This window comes from Coccinella septempunctata, chromosome 4 (genome assembly GCF_907165205.1).
Source record: "Coccinella septempunctata chromosome 4, icCocSept1.1, whole genome shotgun sequence".
In the NCBI taxonomy this organism is placed as follows: domain Eukaryota; kingdom Metazoa; phylum Arthropoda; class Insecta; order Coleoptera; family Coccinellidae; genus Coccinella; species Coccinella septempunctata.
In genome coordinates, this window is record NC_058192.1 from 10,000,001 (window position 1) to 10,020,341 (window position 20,341).

Sequence of the window (20,341 nt, forward strand, 5' to 3'; positions counted from 1 at the left end):
ACTTACATTTTGATAGAATTCGATGCTAATTGTTTTTTGAAAAGAAAATTAACATAAAATTCAGGAAAAATAGTGAAATCAATTCAAGGAAATGTCTTAATATTCATATATATTTAAACCATTCATATTTAGAAGATTGCAAAAGTTATTGAATATGTGAACCCAACTGATATAAACACAAGTGGAAATTCAACCTCAGGGGCAGCTTTTCAAAGCAAAGAAAAAAAGAAACAAACAAAAATTCAAGGATACTTGTGACTGATAACAGGATATCTTAAGAACAATATGAAAATTGATTGAAATAACATTAATGTGCCTATTAATTTCATGGCATGCTGTAGTATTTTGATCTAAATGTTTACAGAAAACGAGAAGAGTGGCATAACTAACTCAATTAGGAATAAATCAAACATCAAATATAAGAACATCATTATCTAAATGCAACTGAACAAAAACATCATCTTGCATTACTTACTTTAATAGGCAGCTTGTAAAAAAACACTCAAATTATTTTAACTGAACTAAAAAAACAAGCATCTACTGATCTAGAGGGAAATACATATCCACTTACTGTGAACTCCCCAGATATCGGATCAAAACCCACATGTACTGTATGTTCAAAATTTGTGGGATATGAGATTTCAGGCTTATCGCAATAGGTAGAATGTTTGAGTGTTTTCTTAGATTTAAGTGCTTTCTTCTTCCGATCTGCATCCTCGGGTTCTTTGGGCAATGGTCTATCAACTGCTATAGAACTATTAGCCAAATCTGTCCCCCTATTAGAAGTTAAACGGACAGGGGGAGCTGGAGGCTTTTCATCTTCAGAGGACATGATTCCTACAATGAATGGAAAGTTTACTTATTACAGTGTGATAAGAGTGAGTGGGCTTATCAGAATATGTAAAGGAAGATATGCGTAGGTTTATGATACTACTTTGTTGTCATCCAAATAAGAGCCCACTATGGGCGCGCCGGTTATGCGTCAGCCTTCCATGGAATAAGTGAATGAGAGGATGAGTGAATAGCTGAGCTATTTTAGTGCATCCTCACCTTTTATGACAGGCACTTGCAATTGAAAGCTCACCAAATTATTAAATAGAGACAAAACACCACAAAAAGAGTTTGCTTTTAACTCATTTGTGTAATAAAATACTATAAAACAGATTAAAAAGCCTCTTTAACGATGCCCAAATTCCACCATCTTTGTTAGCGCAGAATTTTCACTTTTCCTGATTTTCTTCTTCTACTTAACCTTTAACCTCTTATGAAAGTGTCATGACTTTTCTACTTCATTTATAGCAGCATCAAATTTCAACAAGATTAGACTCATAATATATAAAACAGCCTCTTATTAGATACTGGATTAAGAAATTTTATACAAGAAAGTATCTGGTGAATCTTCAAATTGTAGAACTCATCACTTTCATAGAAATTTTGACAGTAATTAAACATAACCTCCCTGTTGAAAACGTCAAAGATCAAAACAAAATAAAAACCAAATCAAAGATATCGATATTAATGGTATAATCTCACCTCAAATTTTCTTTTAAAATGGCTTCAAATTGGAATAGTGATTACTATGTCGCTTTGGAAGGAAAAGACTTACAAGCCAATGCTATGGCTGTGGATATAACTGGCACTTACGTCCTGCTCGCTGGGTAACATTCGATTTTTAGAAAATTTTTCATCATTAGGAGCTCCATTAGTAGTAGTAAAGTAAAGGGTACTTCATTTCTTTACTACAACATCTTAAGTTTTGTAGGAGGCGATATGTGGCACTTCGCAACCTTGATGAGGAATGCGAAATTGTTCAGAAGTTTCCGAGGCATAGCAAATACGATGTTGGGGCAGCTGAATGGAATCCAACAATGCATCATAGAGATTTGTGTGTCATATCTGTAAGATAGTCATAAGAAATAAATTGAAGTGCTCATTTCCGGATCATTTAAAATTTCCAGAGCAACCAAAGACTTGAAGTACTCACATGGAGGATGGAAGAACTAACTCAAACCCATTGTCTTAAAGCACATAACAGAGTAATAACAGACCTTAACTGGCATCAAATGGATCCTAATCTATTGGCATCTTGTTCTGTTGACACTTTCATACACATTTGGGATTTGAGAGATTCTAGACGACCTGCACTTTCCCTATCAGCTATAGCAGAAGCTTCCCAGGTCTGAAAATTATAACTATACAATTATACAGGTTTCTAGAGGTAGCACAAATCAATGAGTGGATCAAAGATTGATGAGCAAAACCAGGCGCAAAATGAAGGGAACAAATATTTCACCTCTCTCACCATTTCCCTACTATTTCTCCTCAACGAATAACAATGAAGCGCAACTAAATGTCTACTATTTCTCCTCAACGAATAACAATGAAGCGCAACTGAAGAATTCTCTCTTTATTTAACTGTTGCTATTTGCCTTCAACTTTCCTGTCTCTTCCTCTCCTGGGATAATTCGTATCTCTAGATTACTCGTTACCAGGCCTGTATATCATAGTTTTTTCACTTCAAAAAAAATTTGAATTCTAGTTTTTGAACTCAGGTTCGATGGAATAGGATATCTCCCAACCTCTTGGCCACTGCACATGATGGGGACATTAAAATATGGGATCAAAGAAAAGGTACATCTCCAGTACAATATGTGGCTGCCCATTTGTCCAAAATACACGGGTTAGATTGGAGCAGAACTTCCGAGACACAGTTTGCTACTTGTAGTCAGGATAATACTGTGAAATTCTTTGACACAACGAACCCTAGAAGAGCAGAATATATTTTAACGACCAATGCACCAGTTTGGAGGGCTAGGTAATATTTATAAAAAGATATCCTATACAGTTTGCTTCATTGAAGTATGAAAAACTATGTTTGTTGTAAATACAAAGTTGTGCACGCATATTAGATGAAAATGGTCATAAATGTATGTGTTTATAGATATACTCCATTTGGAAATGGCCTTATAACTGTTGTTGTGCCCCAATTAAGAAGAGGAGAAAACAGCTTATTACTATGGAACACAGCTAATAGGGCAACTCCAATGCACACCTTCATGGGTCACAAAGATGTAGTTCTAGAGTTCGCCTGGAGGTATAAACGACCTGGAGAATCATGCTTTCAATTGGTAACATGGTCCAAAGATCAAACTCTACTTATTTGGAAAATTGAACCTTTCCTACAAAAATTATGTGGTTATGAACCCGAAGTAGCACAGGATGTACTATCTCATCATAATCCTAAGGAAAACACTGAGAGAGTGTTGAAAAAAGCTCCACCCAAGGTGGAACCTCTACAACAGGAATTCTCACTTCTCAATGTTCACATACCCAACCTAGAAGTCAAAAGTATGAATTTGAATGATCGCTTATGCTCTGTGAGAGCCACTGTGAGCCGATTTTCGGTAAATTTACAAATCACTTTTCCTGCCGCTTATCCACATGGAGTTCCACCAGTTTTTGAGATCAAGGAAAATTCTCAGGTTAACGAAAATATTGCAACCCAGTTGCTTCAAACTTTGAATCATTTAGCACAACAAAGAGTTTCCAAAAATAGGACCTGTTTAGAATCATGTTTGAGGCAAATGGTTACCACTTTGGAACAGTTAGTCACTGATACAGAAGCTGATAGAATGTATGAGAACAGTTTTATTCATTCAAATACTTTAGGAGGGTTCATTGATGCCTATATACCATTTCCTAGAACTTCTGGTGCTAAGTTTTGTTCTGTTAATACCCTTGTATGTTTTGGGAGATCTGGGCATAGTCGGAGATTATCTACAAAGATGGACATCGCTACTCCAAGGGCACTATCGGCCTTGGAAAATCTTCTAGCCAAAAGATCCCCATATAACTTATCAGTCTCCAACTATTATTTTCAACGGTCAAGATCAAGGAGCAAGCACTATTCCAAGCCCACCAAAGCAGTTGTTCATATTTATGACGGCTCTGGTCTGTTCCTGGTACATAAGCAATTGGCTGAAGAATACATTCTTGATGGTGATGTTGGAACAGTTTGTAAGCATAATGCTGCAGCTGCTGCACTTGTTGGAAGATGGGATCTTGTGCAAGCTTGGGCACTGGCAGAGCTCATTGCTTGTTCTGGGCAGGTTGAAGATGAGGAATGGACACAGCATCCATTCAACATTCGGCTCATGAAATCTTTGTGAGTAGATTTATCTTGTAATATATTGAAAAAAAGATCACTTCATATGTGGGTCCATATGCTAAAGAAGCCATATTATCATCTGATTTTCACTAGTATGAGTTTTTTAAATCAATACAACTTTTATTTGTACATTTTTTCTCTAACTGTTATAGTTTTCATTCAAGATATAGGGTCTTTTTCTTGTAGACACCCTGTATTAGGTTATTACATGTGACAAATGTTTTGATTTTTCAATATAAACATTCGAACAACAAATCATTACTGCTTTACACTTCTTTGAAAATTTATTCCAGAATATCTCATTATGCTTCACTCAATGATGTCCAAATGGCTGCAATGCTTTGTTGTATTTATGGAAAAGAACAAGAAAGGGCTAGAAGAATGCTGAAAAATAAAGAAAAATTTACTAAGGTAAAACTCAAACCATTGTCCTATTAACCAAAGATCAAGTTTCTATTTGTGATGGTGTAGGGTTAATGTTCATAAACATATCCCACTTTTAATAAAAAAAAACTTTTCTTGTTCACATGAAGGTGTCTGTTGTGCATGAACTTTGGGTAGCATAGTAAAATTTTTTCTTCCTGTAAAAATAATTCATACCATACCTATATAGGTGGAAATAAGTTATTCAGAGTGAGAAATTAAGTTCATACATATATCATTATTATATCAAATCCATTTTCACATTTTTTTTTAAATTTAACCACTCTTCACTCTTTTCCAATTTGAATGACTTGTTTTTTTAGAATGCATGTATACTTCAAATTAACTGAATTCTTCAGTAGTTCATATTTCTCTAATTCATATCCATGTTCTAACTTTTTTTTGCAGTCCCAGGCTCATTTTAAACTTGTACCATCTACGTTTTCTTCTTCCAAACATAGCAAACATATGTTACATAAGGTGGGCCTATTTAATATCTGCCTTTGTTTTCCTTCAATTTCACTTACAGATTAAACTATTCGATATTTGCATTCATGGATTTCAAAATCTTTTTTACTTGAGAATCACTATTACTTTAGCATATTTCCAATAACTATTTCTTTTTTTATTCACATTTGTTCAAAGAAATCGATTGTTGACACTTGATAAATTAATGTTCTATTCAATTTCCAGTCATGTGGCTCGCCTTATCATACTATTCCACCAGCAGATGTTCTGGCAGAAGGTTGGGTGTTCCCGTCGTTAGAAACAATAAAATCCTCATCTTCCCTAGATTGTTTATGGTCTGAGAGTCCTCTAAAAACGGAAAAAACCCCTGCACCGCCCAATTACGAATATTATAAATTGGCCTATGCAGAAATACTTCACAGGTGGGGCCTGCTATATAACCGAACAGAAGTGCTGAAGTACTTAACGACACCCCCAGAACAGCATAAAGGTGTTGAGTTCCTCTCGGACTGCAAATCGTGTACAAAGCCGGCGCGTGCTTCAAATTGTAGTAGTTGTCGAAAACTTACCCTTAATTGTATTATTTGTCATTTGTCGGTAAGGGGGTCAGCTAATTGTTGTATTGTTTGCGGCCATGGGGGTCATACCACACATCTATTGCAGTGGTTTCAGACAAATAGTGTATGTCCCTCTGGTTGTGGATGTAGGTGTGTATATGAAACTGCAACTGTGTTTTGAATGGAAATTCAGAATTAAACTAGACTAAATTACACGATTTTCACCAGGATGAGTTATGTAACTACCACACATGTATATATCACCAAAAGATGCAAAACACGTATAAGGCTAATTAACTCATCGTTGCGAAAATCATATAATTCAGTTTCTATTTTATGTTATGCTATTCTGAGTATTCCAAAAATTGAACAGATTTGTGATATTATATAAGACGACTGAATATTATTTCATAATATGAATTTTACTGTAATTTGAAATTAAATCTTAATAAATCCAGTCCATTTCATTGCTTTGTTTCATAAAAATTTGGGTAAAATGCTTCTTGTGTCATTGCTTTTTGAAATAAATTGCCTGCCTCACAGTAACCAATATGTTTGACCGTAGGCTACTCTAAGGAACTGTCATATGCTCTTTTGGTAAAAAAAGTCGTACTTATATTCAATGAAAAAATTAAGGAACATCATAAAAATATACTTTACTAAAAATTCTTTCATTACTTCAAAAATATATTTTACAAATTTACATTCAATAAATTTAACAGCTTTTTTCAAATTCCAAAATCAATATCTGGAAAACTGCATATAATTTCAGTAAATCGGAAATAGTAATTCAACTTCACTTTGAATCTCCATACTCATCACAAGAAAAGGGGAACTAGAGGCGAGGGAAGCCATTTTAAAAAACTGAAAAAAAATTAAATAAGGATTAAAATCTAGATGCTCCATTTATCTGTGGCTGAGTGTCGTACCAGATCCTGAAACTTTCTCCAACTTCTCAAAGTGTTTCCTTGCATTTCGGATATTGATCAAAGTAACTTCAGAAGGAATTTGAGGATCAGACATACACACCATGACATAGGTGTTGCTAGTAAACATATCTATATAGGCTGCGAATGCAGAGTTTCTAACTTCCATGCTCTGAAATTGGGCAGCAAGTTTTGAACAAGACAGTTTGAACTGTTTTATAATATTTGAAACTTTCTCAAATCTATGAATATCCCTGTGGGCTTTTCTTTGATAATGAGAAATGACCAGAAATGTAGCTCTTTCAAATAACAAAACTTCATCAGCATCTACAATACTAGCAAATTGTTTTAGGCTACTTTCTAGTTCTTTAACATTTGGTATCAGCATGTACACTATACTAGACCAAGCTCTATATAGGGTTTCATCCCAGATTGAGGTTCTAAAACAAGTACATTGCAAAGGTCTAGATAATTCTTTCAAATCCGTTTCCCTTTCTTTAAAAATAATGTCTCTTTGGTCCTCTGTGACAAGATCCATTTTATGAATCAAGCAGAATAATTTAGCTTCAGGTGAATTCTGAAGAATGGCTTCTAAACACGATTGGTAATAGTGAATGTCTTTTTGGAGTTCTCTACTTTCCACATCAAATACATATATGAGAACTTCTACATTGCGAAATATATTATCCCTTTGTGAAGCAAAATAGTTTTCCATAAAAGCTTCTTGACCACCACAATCCCACAAATTCAGTACGAGATTTCCAAGAAATCGAACATGAGAATGCTCGACGTCAACTGAAAAATACAATGTTGAAGGGGGTTTTTGATGACAGTTTCTCCACTTACTTGTAGCTCCCAAACGTCTTGTATCTCTAGCAATATAATTGGCGAAAATTATTGACCTCATGCTGGTCTTTCCAGATCCACTTTTTCCCATAAGCAAAACCTATAATTTTTCCTCATTATAAATTGGATATCAACAAAATCTGAGACACCCACCTTTTTCTTCATGTTGCTGGTAGTGTTAGTTACTACTTTAAAATCGTATATACTTAAAAATTTATTCAATATGAGATATTGTTTCCTAGCTTTAATAAATCCTAGTTTAAATAAATCTGAAATAGAAGCACTAAAAATAATGTTTATTAATTCTTTAAAATTCTAACCTCTCCAACAAAGGATATCAAACTTGACACTTTTGAGTTTTTGACAGAAGATACGTCAATTTTAATTTGAATCATAGACATAGAGACATGGACTGAGCAATGCCAGCATGAAATTGGCTATTTATTAGAAAGAGAGAAAAGCTCGTCGGGATATACCTTTCTCTTTTTTGTTCACATAGAGGTGAGTGTAGACCAATCAAAATTCTAGAAAAAGACAACTGCATTCCCGACGTGTTTTTCTCTCTGTCACTTTTTTTGACCGTATTTCATGCATAGATATAAAGGGAAGGCACAGTCCATGTCTCTATGTCTATGATTTGAATTTCAAATAAAGAAAGCATTATTTGTTATCTATACTTCATTCAAATTTATTTTAGCAGTCGGTTGGCCATGAAATAATTTTCTCAAGTTTTTGTAACTAGAACGAAGTTAGGTTGGCACTCATGAAATGTCGTTAATGTCATAACGCCGTTGCCACAACTAATATCAATTTTTATTACGAAAATTCGAAAATGCCGAAAGTGATTGAAAAAAGAGACAGGGTTTCAGGAAGTGTTATTTAGAATTCAGGTCCGCTCATTCAAATAGTTATACCCTGATATTCTTAAATCCACAATACGTCAGACGATAGCGAACATATTCAATGTAAGAGAATTTATATAATGTTTCATCTGAATCTAAACGACTTATATTTCAGCTGAATATTTCCACAATCAGAAAGATTGTGAATGAAGAAGGTGACAAAGAATTTCCTTCTATTGGGAGACCCAAAAAAGTGGTGGCATTTGGGAATTTTATGTTTGAGTGAATTAATGCGAAAAGTTTACTAAAGGATTTTCGATAAATGTCATCGGAGAATAAGTTCCCTAAAATGGATTTTTCTGTTTTTCATTTGACTTGTCCTATACAATGTAAATGTCTTAAGGTACTAATAAATACCTAATTATTATAATTACATCAATGTATTAAGATGAATAGCCACAAATATGCGCAAGTTGCCCTGTTACTGTTTATTCATGTGAAATTTTTGTTCAACGGTGAAGTTGCATCTTAACTTGAAACTTCCTTCAACTCCTTTTACTTATATTGATGCAAGATGATTTTTGTTGAAAAATTTAACATTCTTGTAATTATCTGTTAATTCCTTCGGGAGATACCCATTGCCAACGACTGCATCATATGCATTTCATCTTCGGGTTAATATTTTTGAAATCTACAAATGATGTGAGCCAAAGAAGATAACGAACATTAACTCTCCTCAAGCTAGTGCATATTATGATATTATACTGATCTCTTGTATTTTCCATGCAAATAACTGGATTTGGTATGCCTTCAATCAGTTTGTATAAACTTCAATTATGTTCGTCACATATTTTCCGAAGAGATTCGACATTGTGATAAAATACGTAATAACAGAAACTTTTACGTAGAACGGGCAACATAGCGTTGATTTAAAACCCAAAAATGTTTTGACAAGCTTCATAACCCCACATTTTCGTACTATACAGAGTGAAATGTGTCAAATTTCCATGGCCAACCGACTGCTAAAATAAAGTTGAATGAAGTATATTAAGCTGCATTCACAATCAATTCGCGGGCCGAAGTGCACTTCGGCACGAAATTTACCATTCGCAATAATCTTGGAACCAAATACTCAAATGAATCAAAAATGTAACTGATCAAAACATAAGCATCAGCATCATCTATAGCCGGCACGAAATTCCTTGCCAAATTGATAGTTTGCAATTTGCAAGAAATTTTGTCTTGAATTTCATTGTGAATGGTAACGGAGAACGCCATCTGCTAAGCTTCCGTGCCGAAGTGCACTTCGGCCCGTGAATTGATTGTGAATGTAGCTTTACAAGCTGTAACAGCGCAATTATTTTATCTTAACTCTATCTTTCGTACATATTTGGCCAATTAGAATATCAGTTCATGATTCAACTCCAAATAATGAATCATTTGTCGAATGAAAATTGCTATTTTGATCTGGCAGTTATGCCAATGGTTTCAACTGACTGAGATTTTTTTGCATGTCCGCTCAGCGCCTTCGTAGGTATACCCAAGATTTTATTATAAATTTTTTTTCTATGAATAAATGATTGGTCTAATCGCAATCATTTTTATCATTGTAACATTTGATTTGCCAATTTCCACTTATACCCATCGAAATTCACGTCTTTTATAGAGAATACGAGAAGAAAAAGTAACGGAACAAATGTATATTAAACTTATATTAGAAGAAAGCTTTGGGAATAACACTAGAACATTTTATACAACATAAGATATGGAATACAGGAACAGTCTGAAAATTTCAAAGTAGGCAAATTAGGGAAAAAATCATTTAATAGTTTAACTGGATAAAAATAAACCAGTTATAAAGAAAATGATTTCAATGAATGTGTAAAATAGTATAATGAGTCTAATGTTTTAATAAAACTTAACTAAAATACATGGGGCAATATATTACCAGAAATTTTCTCATTTCATTTTAAAGAAGCCAATGGTTATAATTTACCAACAATTTTGCATTATTGCAAATGAACAGTTCAATATTTTCCTTCTTCATACAAGAAAATGCAGAAAATCAACCTAATGCAGATCTCAGAAACCCAGAAAATAAAAAAATTACTGGCATAATAATATGGACAATAAGAAAAATAATCACATATGTACAATTTCAACAACGTCATTTCATAAAAATGTCACTTTTTCCTGTCATTTCACTTCATCAATCACTTTCCATGTCCTCATCCGATATCAAGTTAGAAGCGTTATTACTTGTAGATGGGGAGGGCCTCACAACTGGTCCACATACTTTCACTTTCTGACTTGGACTATCTGCTTGTAATGTACCGTTGGAGGGCGATGTTACCGTAGAGTTCACATTTCTAACCCTTGTGAATAAGGAACTTGTTGCTATGAACTTAGTTCCTGGCGTATTTGCCAAAATTTCCAAATTTGAGGAATCCACTAATGTTAAATGTCCACCAGGTGTTGCCTAAAAAAGTATGCAGATGTTTATTTCATGAATGAAATATGGGTTCATTTCAAATTGAGCTCCAATTCCTCAATCCACAGTTCTTGTGATTCAACTGAATCAATCAAATAACAAGTCTTGCACCTACCTTGAATGTTGGTATAGCTTTTGAATTCGTTGTCCTGTTCAAGTATACTTTTGTTGGTTTAGCCACTAACCTCTAAAATGTGAAATTAAAACTGTAGTTTGAAAAACACATGGTTGATTATCATTATTTACCCCAGAAAAACCTTTGGATGTTGCAGGTCTGAAAGACAACTGACTTTGTGGCCTGATTGCGGGGGATTGTCCAGGTTGCGACTGCCCTGCATGCTGTGTACATTTGCTCATGTGTTTAGACCACTGTTTAATTTGACAAGAATAATCGCAATAGCTCGTGTTCCAGCAGCAATAAAACTGTGCCTCTTTACCACAGTTCGCACACCTGTAAAAAAAAACATTTCAACTTAATACTGTAACCAGTTCTTTCCAATATTTCAGTTGAGCAAAACCGATAATTACTCTGAATAAGTTTTACTTTCCCTTCAAAATCGACACCTATGTGAATTTATTGAGCAAGATCTTCCATGGCCTGTAATTAATCGGTAATAAACCAAAATGTAAGAGCAGACTTACCATTGCTTCGATTTCGCCTCCTCTATCCTCCTTAAAGCTTCTATTTCACAAGCAGACCTGGTTTCGTCGATTAACCTCTCCCTTTCCTCCACTATACTCCCCTGTATATCCTTCAAGATCGTACACACATTCTTCCTAATATCCATCATTTCGGCAGCGTGTTTCTGCTGTAGGGTCTCGATTTCGTGTTTCAAAGATGCAATCGTTGCCTCTGGATTATTAACCTTGCCCAGATCTTCCAGCATCTCAACGAGCATACCTCGGAAATAGTCGCCAAGCTTGAAGAAAGAGACATCGAGGTGAAATCAAAAGAACAAGAAAATTTTTCCAAATTAAGTTGTCAACATCAGAAAAATTCTTCTAAACATAGAAATATTGAACTGAACTGACAGATTTGCTTTTTTTGCGTGAAAAAAAATGTGGAAATGACGTCCAGAATTTGGAGTTTTTTTAGTGAGGAGAAATATCATCACTAAATTGCTCATATGTATTATGAAGTGATGGTGATGCATTTCTAGTTATCTCAATATAGTCTAAATGAGAAGAAAGTGAAGAGGTATTTCAAAGATTTATACCGTGAGTTCACAAAAAACCAATATATTCTATGTTTGAGCATAAAGCTTAGTTCAAACAATAAAATTTTGTGCTTCCTTTCAAAATTTCATAAAACCACCAAGCATTTCAAATTTTCTGTGAATCAGCTTAGAATTTTCACTTTTCCAATAATGACGAATATTTTGAAAGCATGTTAGTTATCAGGTAATACTAATTTCGTTATGGAACTAAATGAATCATTTGATGATAAATAAGAAAAACTTTACTTACTCTATGAGATATGGAATTAATTTTGGCAGAAACCGGCCCTGCACTGCTCGGAGTCCCACTGTCAAAGACTTGGCTCAAGGGTCCCGGAGGTCTTGGTTTGAGTTTGGGAGGCGGCCTACACAGAACCTCACTTATCGCTTTAGAAACGGACTCGGGAACCATTGAATGGATCAGACTGAATTCATCGTCGGCGTTTTCTGATCTAGTCGTGTTGTTATTAGGCGTTGGGATATTATTCGATTCGTTATCGGTTATAGGTATAAGAGAGGGAATCTCTCTATTTTGTATGTGATTCATCGTGGCACTACTAGAGTTGAGGTTTGGCGACGGATTGACTGCTCTGTTTGTGTTGTCCGGTATTTCTTCATTCTGTGGAATATAATTCTGGGACCTGAAAGAAACAAAAATTAGCAATCTAACAAACAGATCTTGACGATAAGATTAAGGTATAAAATCAAATTAAGATCCACTAACCTATTCAGCTCCGAAGAAGTCTGCTGAACAGTCTCGCTCTGATGTATTGAGGGTGCCATCACGGCATTGATAACCTGCGGAGTCTGCATCATAGCCATGTTTTGCTGACTGGGCACAAAAGTAACGAAACTACCAGCATTATAAGTCAACTGTTGACTGGTAGGAAGTATGACCCCCGGTTGCGTGAGTATCAGAACGTTCCCAGATGAGCTCAGCGATTCTAACGTTTTATTGTTAGAAGTGGAGGGCGTACTGACTGTGTTCGAACTGTTTGAACTCGAAACGGGAACAGGGGTGATTTTGGTCAGAGTTGTCTGAGGGATGGGTTCCATGTTATGCCTTGGAGTGAATTCCCGCCGAACGATTATGGACCCCTTGTTCGTCGACGTGGCCGGTTGTTTTGGTTTTTGAGTCGGTTGCGGCCTCTGAGGCGCGCGGACCTGTTGGCTGTGCGGCTGCTGGGCCATTTTAGCGAACGATTTCACGAAAATCTCGCCGTTTTCTTGGCTTGCGACCTTTCTCCTTTCTTCCGCGGCATGAACAGTTACTGCTGGTTGGATGTTATTCTTCCTCTCCATTATTTTCTTCTGTGACGCATGTTTGGCACTGAATGTAGTTGCTACTTCTTCTATGACCTACAAGAAATTTCTTTCCATTAGGAAATTCTTGTTTTTTTGCTTTGTGGCTCAAGCAGTAATTTTTTGCTTAATTAAATCGCAGTTAGCTTTGAAAGTCACTATGTGCTGCTCCTCACTAAGAGGTTTGGAACCATACAGGATGTTTCAAAATGGAATTTTTTCATAAGAAGGTAAAACTGGTAAAAACAAGTGGTCCCACCAAAGATAACCTACCCTCATAATGAAAAAGTTGGAAAAATCATTGGTACTACCCTAGATTCTCGTAAAACCGAGCGAATCTGTACTAGATGTCCACTTTGGTGTTCTACCTGATGGTTTCAAACAAATTAGAATTTCCAATTAAATTTCCTAACACTGCAAGAACTTTATAGATTCGAAATGAAACTGAAAAATTTTACAAGTAAAATTTCAAAACCGTAATTTTCTCAAAGCATAATTTAAAAATCCAAAATATGTATAGATGCCCAAAATTATTCACAGATACAATCAGAGTCCTTATCATGGAGATGATAACTCACCTTGCTCAAATTATCCATTTGCCTTCCCTTAACCATTTCCTCCCTTTTGGACCTGGTCCTAATTTCATTTTTCTTCGGGGTTATCACTTCCTCAGTCTTTTCGGATATGTTGAGAGCGGACATGTATTTTCTCTTGGCTTCCATGTACTGGGATTCCTGTGAATCTTCATCAGATTCGGGTTCGCTTTTGATTTCGACACAGTCCAGAGGTTGTGGACCAGGTGTATCTACTACAGTTGGATTTCCAGAGGGCTGGGATAATTTCTTGAGGAGAATGGGATTGCTGGTCACGACCGTATGTTCAGGGGGTTTTTCATCAATGCTCTTATTCAAAATGTGCTGAATTGGCACTATTTTGAAAGTGGACCCCTTCTTAGTGCGATCTTTTTCGACTTTACTGACTTTAATTTTTTTTACTGAAATTTCTTCAATATTTGTATTAGAACATTTTCTCTTCGCCGTTTTACCCTCATTATCAATTGAGGCATTTGATGTATCCTTCGATATATTGTTGAGGGACGAATGAATGATATTTCTAATATTTGTTTCATCTATTTGGGTGTCATCCAGAACGAGTCCTTGATCATCGCTAGAGTTGGAGTCAGTAGGCTGGAATCAAACAAACAATTTTTTTATTAATAAAATTACCAATATACAGTATGTTCCATGTAAAGTCTCCATCACTTCTCAACAGAAAATATTGAATCCTATTAGAAAATTCATAAGCTCACCTGTTCAATAACTGGAGATTCTTTTCTTTTAATTTCCGAAGACTTACGATCCTTCCTACTGTAAGTAATAATTGTTTTTCCTTCTATCTTTGTAATTGTGGTTGGTTCATCAGAAACTCCCAATTTCTGTTCTGTTTCAACTTTTTCAACAACCTTAGACTTCAAAGCAGTAGGTTTCACTTGCTCCACATTGAGGGTAGTCTTATTTTTAACCTGCATACCGGGCGTTAACTTTGCCTTTTCGGAATTTGGTACAAGTTTTTCCACCGTTGTCTTATCACTGATAGGTTCAATGGTAATTTCAGATATCTTACCCTCATCAACTTCAATTTTGTCTTTTTCTGTATTTTGTTTCTGTAAATCAACATCTTTCTCCAAATTATTCTGTGGTACTTTTAAACTTTCATTCTCATTCCTTGAATCCACTTCAGGAGATATATCAGCTTTATCGTTCTCCGCTTCTTTTTCTTCATCTTCCTGTACTGATACTGATTCAGCTGGTTCATCTGTTGATTATCAAAAGAAAATGAAAAATAGTTTTATTCTGTATGTGATGTATCAACTCACCTTTTTCTGTAACTTTTTCCTCTTGAACAATAAACTTCAACGGTATATCATCTTCCAACTGTTCTTCTAAGAAAGCAGGCATGGTTTCTTCCAAGTCCTTTTGCGGTTCCAAAATATTTTCAATTTCTATTTCATTAGTATCAGTCCTTATATGTTCCGTAGATGATATATCCATTTCGTTATCATCACTCTTTCTGCTTTCTTCCGTTTGTTCATTTTCATTTGGAACCTCTGACTTTCCTTGATCAGATTCGACAACATCCATAATTTCTTCTGTTCTTTCGTTGAGATCATTGCTACTGACACATACTTCTACTCCTTTAGATACAACAGATGTTATTCCGAAAGAAGTTGAGGCCTCCACATTGGAAAATTCCATGCTTTTCTTCTTCACCAAATTCCTGTACTTCTCCAATATAACATCTGTCTCTAATTTATCTTCAGATCCTTTATTATCCTCCGAGCATTGTGAAATATCCTCATCAGATGGAGATAATTTCTGCATTAGTCTGTCGGCGATTTTAGTTTTGCTCTGAGGTGAAATGGACAACTCGGAGTTATCCACCTCCACTTGTACAGGTCTCTTTCTTGTTTCCAATTCAACGGTGCTCGAAGTTATGTAACTGTCTGCGGTGTTTCCAAGAGTTAATTCAACGTTTTCTGATATATCAACTCTGTTGATTTTGTCAGAGAGGGAAGAGAGCCTGCTAGAGTCGCTCTTTATGCTCTGATCACTGTTTCTTCGGGCTATTTTACTGGGAGGCGAGAGTTCATCAGGCGACAACCTTTTCTTGGTTGTGCTCTCTTCGGAAATTCTTCTTGGTATCGTTTTCAGTTTACCTGCAATGTGAAAATTATAGCACGACATTTTGAAATCCTTCAGATTTCGATAATATCATATCAATATCAATATTTTTGAGAAAAATCTGAAAATGTGATTAACAATAATTGGAATCCATATAAATCTGGAAATGTGTTCACATTTTTTTTCAATTGAATGGTCTACTAACAGTTCAACAATTTTCAAGGAATTTAAATAATGTTTAGTGGTTCCAAAGGCTTTTTGGCTTAGTAAAAAGTGTGTTAACGGGATCCATTGCCAAAATAGGTAGAGCTATGAGATTTCACATATCATAATACTCCTGATTTTCGTATGACTAACTAACTAACTATTTTTAGAGGCGGAATTAAGGGGGCTTCATTCCGAAAGAGGTGGCCTCCTGACAAAAGTCAAAAATAGGTGTCTCAAGAAATTACGATCAAATTTTGTTGTATTAATTTTGAAACACCCTGTATTAAACCTGAAAGTGTTTTCTTACCTGGTGATAAGTTCAAACCGCCTCTTGTTCGAACAGTCCCCCTTGGAACTTTATCTTCAAGAATATTGCTAGATAATTGGGTATCATCATCTATTTCGGGTTCTATGTTATCATCTCCCTCATCCTCTTCTTGGCTATCAGAGGAATCAGATTCTTCCTTCTCCACACTTGGTCCAGCATCACATCCCTGTTCCACTGGCAGATTGCTCTTGAAACTATCCAATTTTTCATTCTCCAATGTCTCATCATCTGTACCATAGCCTGTGAGTTAAGGAAAAGTTATTACTCCATTGAACAATCAAGCTAACTTTTTATATATCTTACCTTCTAATACTTCCTTAATCCCTTCTACTTCTTCTTTCTCCTCTTTTTCCTCACATTCTTCTTTCTTGACTGTTGTCTTTGGTTCAACTGATTTGAACCTTTTTTTTGGAGGAGGTGCATTAGGTCTATATCTAGGGATGAACAGCAATAACTGCTTGAGTTCATTCTCTGGATCGTATTGCATTTTGAAAGGAGCATAATTGAATTCCCCATAGAGTGCTTTTATGTTTGCAATGTACACTTCAACTTCCTGAAACATAAATGAAAAATAAACAACTAGAATAGTAATGTTGCCAATGAATTTGAACCTACCCTCATACATTCAATTATGTCGTTCCTTTTTTGTTTATTTGAATTGGGATCGCGACGAGAATATAGAAAGCACTCTTTTGAGGGAACCCAAGCTCTATCATGAGCCCCAAAAAATCTAACATCAACCATACTGGAATTATTTGTGCACATTGCTTTGGCAGGCCAATATGGAAACCCTAAAATCGAAAAATATATGATATAAATAACCCTATTAGTATTTGGGCAAAAATAATATGGTTTTACGTAAACATTCACTGTTCATGAATTGCTAGAAAATCTGATCTGAATAAGAAGAGCTGATTTATCCAGAGTAAATTTCACAGTATTTTTTAACAAAATGTAAACCAATTATTTCATCTACCAGATGGATAAATTATGAGAAATAGAAATTCCTGAACAATGTAGTCCCATACAAAAGAATCAAGTGTAAAAACTCACCTTTCAACTTGGCCCAAACTAGTATATGTGGTTTAGGACAAACCTCCACAAACCACGTAGATTTCTTTGTATTTGCATTCAAGTAACAAGAAGGACAATTCTCAATCTCTGCCATTTCCTGCTTACAGATCTTCAAAATTGATTTAGCATTCGTAGTGAGCTTTGATTGGTCTGAGAAGAAAATAAAAATATAATTCAATATTTCATCTGAATTAACTGTAGGATATGTAAGTCTGATATATTGGCAGATACACTCACATGAATTGAAAATTATACTGTTGTGTAAAATCCACTTAGCATCTGCCTCGAAAGCCTGCGTGCTCCCATATAAATTTTCTTTGATGTTTTTCTCCAGCAATGTCAAATTCATGGGTTGTATTATATACTTCTTATACTCAGGGAAAAGTTTGTCATTGACAGGATGATGAAAGGGTTCAGACTGAAAAGACACCTGAACTAAAGTGTTAGCGCAATAATCACAGAAAAACATTTAATTTTTCAACTCCTACAGTACGAGAGGTGAACATGGTAAGTTCACTGAAAATAATGTGGAAACCATAAGGGTATTTCAAAACAATTTTAAGCTCTATGAAATTCACAAGCAAGCATTGATCAAACTAAAACGTCAATTAGAACTTAGTACTCTTTGATAATGATGTCAAAAGTAAGCTATTGACCTACAAAGATGATTTCATTATTCTTACCCCGTTGCATTCTATCATCCTTTTAACAGCAAACTTGAGAAGACTACATAAATGTTCCAAGGTCATTCCTTTCATTGCTGGCGATCTAGAAAAATCACACAATTGTGAATGACTGAAAGCAATGCGTTTCCAATATTCAGTACACAAAATTTGAATTTAATTAATAATAATAATTTTTGAACCAGAATTCAATCAAATAATAATTCCTGGCACATTTTAATTCATAATGGAGTAAACAGAACTGAGGTGGATGAAAATTATTTGGTAGAATCGAAGCCTTGAAATAATTCATTTTTGATGTTTAATCAACCTGATATTAAATCTGTGAATTAACTTTTGCCAGAATAACTTCTAAAACAAATGGATTAACACATAAAGTACAAAATAAGAAGTTGGTGATGCACTGACTCTTTCATACAATGCTGATATCTTTGAGAGAACAATTAGCATAATCTTGAGCAAGATCATATTTAAAAGAAGAAAAATTTCACAGTGATCCCAACAATTTCTATCCACGACATCTCAGCTTATAAAAATTTAAATGTAGGAGAATTGGGAAATATCAATATGATACAATCAAGTACTTGTCAAAAGCCTAATCAAGCAATCAAAGTTTTGTGATATACCCTGTGAATGTTTTACCTAGTTTGAGTACTCTCAGCTTTCAGAATTGCTACACACTCCGGACATGGCCAGTTGTCTACATCAGAAATTGTCTGTTTCAAACATTTTTGATGGTATGATCTAGGACAAGTTTCACAAGAAACATTAACTGCTTCCCTGTGACATCTCCAGCAAAATATGTCCTTGTTAGGCTGCAAAAATAGAATATTCAATAACTATGGTCTTAAATCAGTTTGTCTAATCTCAGCTCTTTAGAATGTACAACTCACCTTGAAAACTTTAACGTCTCTCATGTGCTTTCGTTCTTCAGATATAACACCATCTTCTTTCTTTGTTTTATCTACATTAGAAACATCTATTAGATTACTGCCATGAGAAGCCATACTTTCGATTTCACTTTCTGCTGTGATGGGGAATTTATCAATTTTACTTTTTTTCAGTATCGGTTCATTTTCATATGAAAGCTTATTAGGAGTTAATGTTGCTTCTTTCAGCTTGAAAGTATCAAGACTCTTTCTTTTGTGAGAAATATTGACATCAAGATTTGCCTCTTTAGATAAAGCCAATAACATTTTTAACTCTCGACTTCGTTTTGTGTTTGCTTGTTCATCTTCTGTAATGTCATTATCCTGTGATTCAATTGTTTTTATGTCACATTGTTTGTCATCAACTAATTCACTTTCAGCAGTTATTAAATGGAAGGGCTCTTGTGGACTATCATTTTCATTTTCAGGTGAAGGCACTGGCACCTCTTCAGGGAAATTTAAAAGAACACTTTCTTCTGAATTGGTGGACATTCTGAATAAGCACAATTTGACAAAATTTGATTTTATCCAATCAAGTACAGAATTTACCTATGACCTCTTAACCTGTTATAACTTCCTCAAATAATCACCATATAATTAACGAAATTCTAATATTTTTCAATATTACATCTCTAGATATACTCCAATAGTACCATCAATTCATTCATTAGTCTTCTTCAATCAAGGGTACTTCCAATGGATTCACTGAACAGGTTCTTAGACCGAATAAAGCGCAGATTTTTAGTTTCAGGTAGATCGAGAAACTACATAATATATAACCTAAAATCATTTATATATATGTAAGGAAAATGGAAATTTGGTACAAAAAAAGCTTACAAGTTATCTTCCTCAGCAAATGGATACCACTATGAGACGCTTAAAAACACACCAACACCTTTCATTAGACGTTTATTCTACATCGGCAGAATAAGATACGATACTAGCGCCAATGCCAATGAGTCCAATGACAACTATCGTCCCACTAGTGGGCCTAGTGGCATTAAGAGAGATGGACTTATCTTCATAGTAAGCCTTCCAATGAGAAAGAAGAAGAAGCAAGATACAAGTTTTGAAGTGGGGGTGGTATAAAATTCACCAATGAAAAATCCCTAGTTTGAATACATGGGATAAAATGTTTGATAGAATTTGGAGTTGAAATCAGGACTAACCTGAATTTAATTGCAGATTATGAATAAACT

General features: G+C 35.0%; 4 protein-coding genes across 8 annotated transcripts in view; 1 reads left to right on the top strand and 3 right to left on the bottom strand.

The window, feature by feature from the left end:
• LOC123311260 (serine/threonine-protein kinase Pak) overlaps positions 1-1,209 on the bottom strand; it is a 3,983-nt gene extending 2,774 nt beyond the window's left edge. Inside the window, exons 1-2 of the mRNA XM_044895116.1 lie at positions 1,051-1,209; positions 572-837 (exon numbers count right to left, since the gene is read on the bottom strand). Coding sequence (XP_044751051.1) covers positions 572-832 — 261 coding nt within the window. The 5' untranslated portion in view covers positions 833-837; positions 1,051-1,209. The remainder of the gene's footprint in view (positions 1-571; positions 838-1,050) is intronic.
• A 155-nt stretch (positions 1,210-1,364) lies between these two features.
• Positions 1,365-6,083, top strand: LOC123311259 (GATOR complex protein WDR59). Of its 2 annotated transcripts, XM_044895114.1 has the most exons (8): positions 1,365-1,658; positions 1,763-1,898; positions 1,959-2,177; positions 2,553-2,815; positions 2,942-4,165; positions 4,462-4,579; positions 5,000-5,071; positions 5,285-6,083. In XM_044895114.1, exons 1-8 carry the CDS (start codon positions 1,552-1,554, stop codon positions 5,795-5,797), a joined length of 2,652 nt encoding a protein of 883 aa, XP_044751049.1. In that variant the 5' UTR covers positions 1,365-1,551; the 3' UTR covers positions 5,798-6,083. The 2 variants fall into 2 exon arrangements, with proteins under 2 accessions (XP_044751049.1, XP_044751050.1); XM_044895115.1 differs by lacking the exon at positions 5,000-5,071.
• Positions 6,084-6,252: 169 nt separating this feature from the next.
• On the bottom strand, positions 6,253-7,727 carry LOC123311261 (ras-related GTP-binding protein A). Its single transcript, XM_044895117.1, has 5 exons — positions 7,709-7,727; positions 7,542-7,657; positions 7,389-7,488; positions 6,546-7,337; positions 6,253-6,480 (listed from the first exon to the last, which is right to left on the bottom strand). Exons 2-5 carry the CDS (start codon positions 7,551-7,553, stop codon positions 6,473-6,475), a joined length of 912 nt encoding a protein of 303 aa, XP_044751052.1. The 5' UTR covers positions 7,554-7,657; positions 7,709-7,727; the 3' UTR covers positions 6,253-6,472.
• Positions 7,728-9,927: 2,200 nt separating this feature from the next.
• On the bottom strand, positions 9,928-20,239 carry LOC123311258 (protein kinase C-binding protein 1-like). 4 transcript variants are annotated; one of them, XM_044895113.1, is made up of 19 exons: positions 19,980-20,238; positions 19,692-19,922; positions 19,107-19,635; positions 18,856-19,028; positions 18,214-18,298; positions 17,768-17,960; positions 17,510-17,680; positions 17,072-17,247; positions 16,760-17,009; positions 16,436-16,696; positions 15,117-15,956; positions 14,550-15,055; positions 13,819-14,427; positions 12,663-13,297; positions 12,189-12,579; positions 11,364-11,641; positions 10,968-11,172; positions 10,837-10,908; positions 9,928-10,709 (listed from the first exon to the last, which is right to left on the bottom strand). In XM_044895113.1, exons 3-19 carry the CDS (start codon positions 19,632-19,634, stop codon positions 10,440-10,442), a joined length of 5,643 nt encoding a protein of 1,880 aa, XP_044751048.1. In that variant the 5' UTR covers position 19,635; positions 19,692-19,922; positions 19,980-20,238; the 3' UTR covers positions 9,928-10,439. The 4 variants fall into 4 exon arrangements, with proteins under 4 accessions (XP_044751048.1, XP_044751047.1, XP_044751045.1 ...); XM_044895112.1 differs by having other exon boundaries at positions 17,510-17,948; positions 19,699-19,922; positions 19,980-20,239; XM_044895110.1 differs by having other exon boundaries at positions 17,510-17,948; positions 19,107-19,639; positions 19,698-19,922; positions 19,980-20,239.
• Positions 20,240-20,341: the final 102 nt, after the last annotated feature.

What these genes read in the sequence shown, in the direction of transcription:
- LOC123311258 (XM_044895112.1), bottom strand. Translation starts at nt 19,634, where the DNA reads ATGTCCACCAATTCAGAAGAAAGTGTTCTTTTAAATTTCCCTGAAGAG. An exon ending in GGATGATAGAATGCAACGGG is followed by an intron (nt 17,949 to 18,213) that starts GTAAGAATAATG and finishes GTGTCTTTTCAG; the next exon opens with TCTGAACCCTTTCATCATCC. An exon ending in GGAAAAAGTTACAGAAAAAG is followed by an intron (nt 15,056 to 15,116) that starts GTGAGTTGATAC and finishes GATAATCAACAG; the next exon opens with ATGAACCAGCTGAATCAGTA.
- LOC123311259 (XM_044895114.1), top strand. Translation starts at nt 1,552, where the DNA reads ATGGCTTCAAATTGGAATAGTGATTACTATGTCGCTTTGGAAGGAAAA. An exon ending in ACTTACGTCCTGCTCGCTGG is followed by an intron (nt 1,659 to 1,762) that starts GTAACATTCGAT and finishes TAAGTTTTGTAG; the next exon opens with GAGGCGATATGTGGCACTTC. An exon ending in GAGATTTGTGTGTCATATCT is followed by an intron (nt 1,899 to 1,958) that starts GTAAGATAGTCA and finishes TAAAATTTCCAG; the next exon opens with AGCAACCAAAGACTTGAAGT.
- LOC123311261 (XM_044895117.1), bottom strand. An exon ending in AAGACGTTTGGGAGCTACAA is followed by an intron (nt 7,338 to 7,388) that starts GTAAGTGGAGAA and finishes TGTATTTTTCAG; the next exon opens with TTGACGTCGAGCATTCTCAT.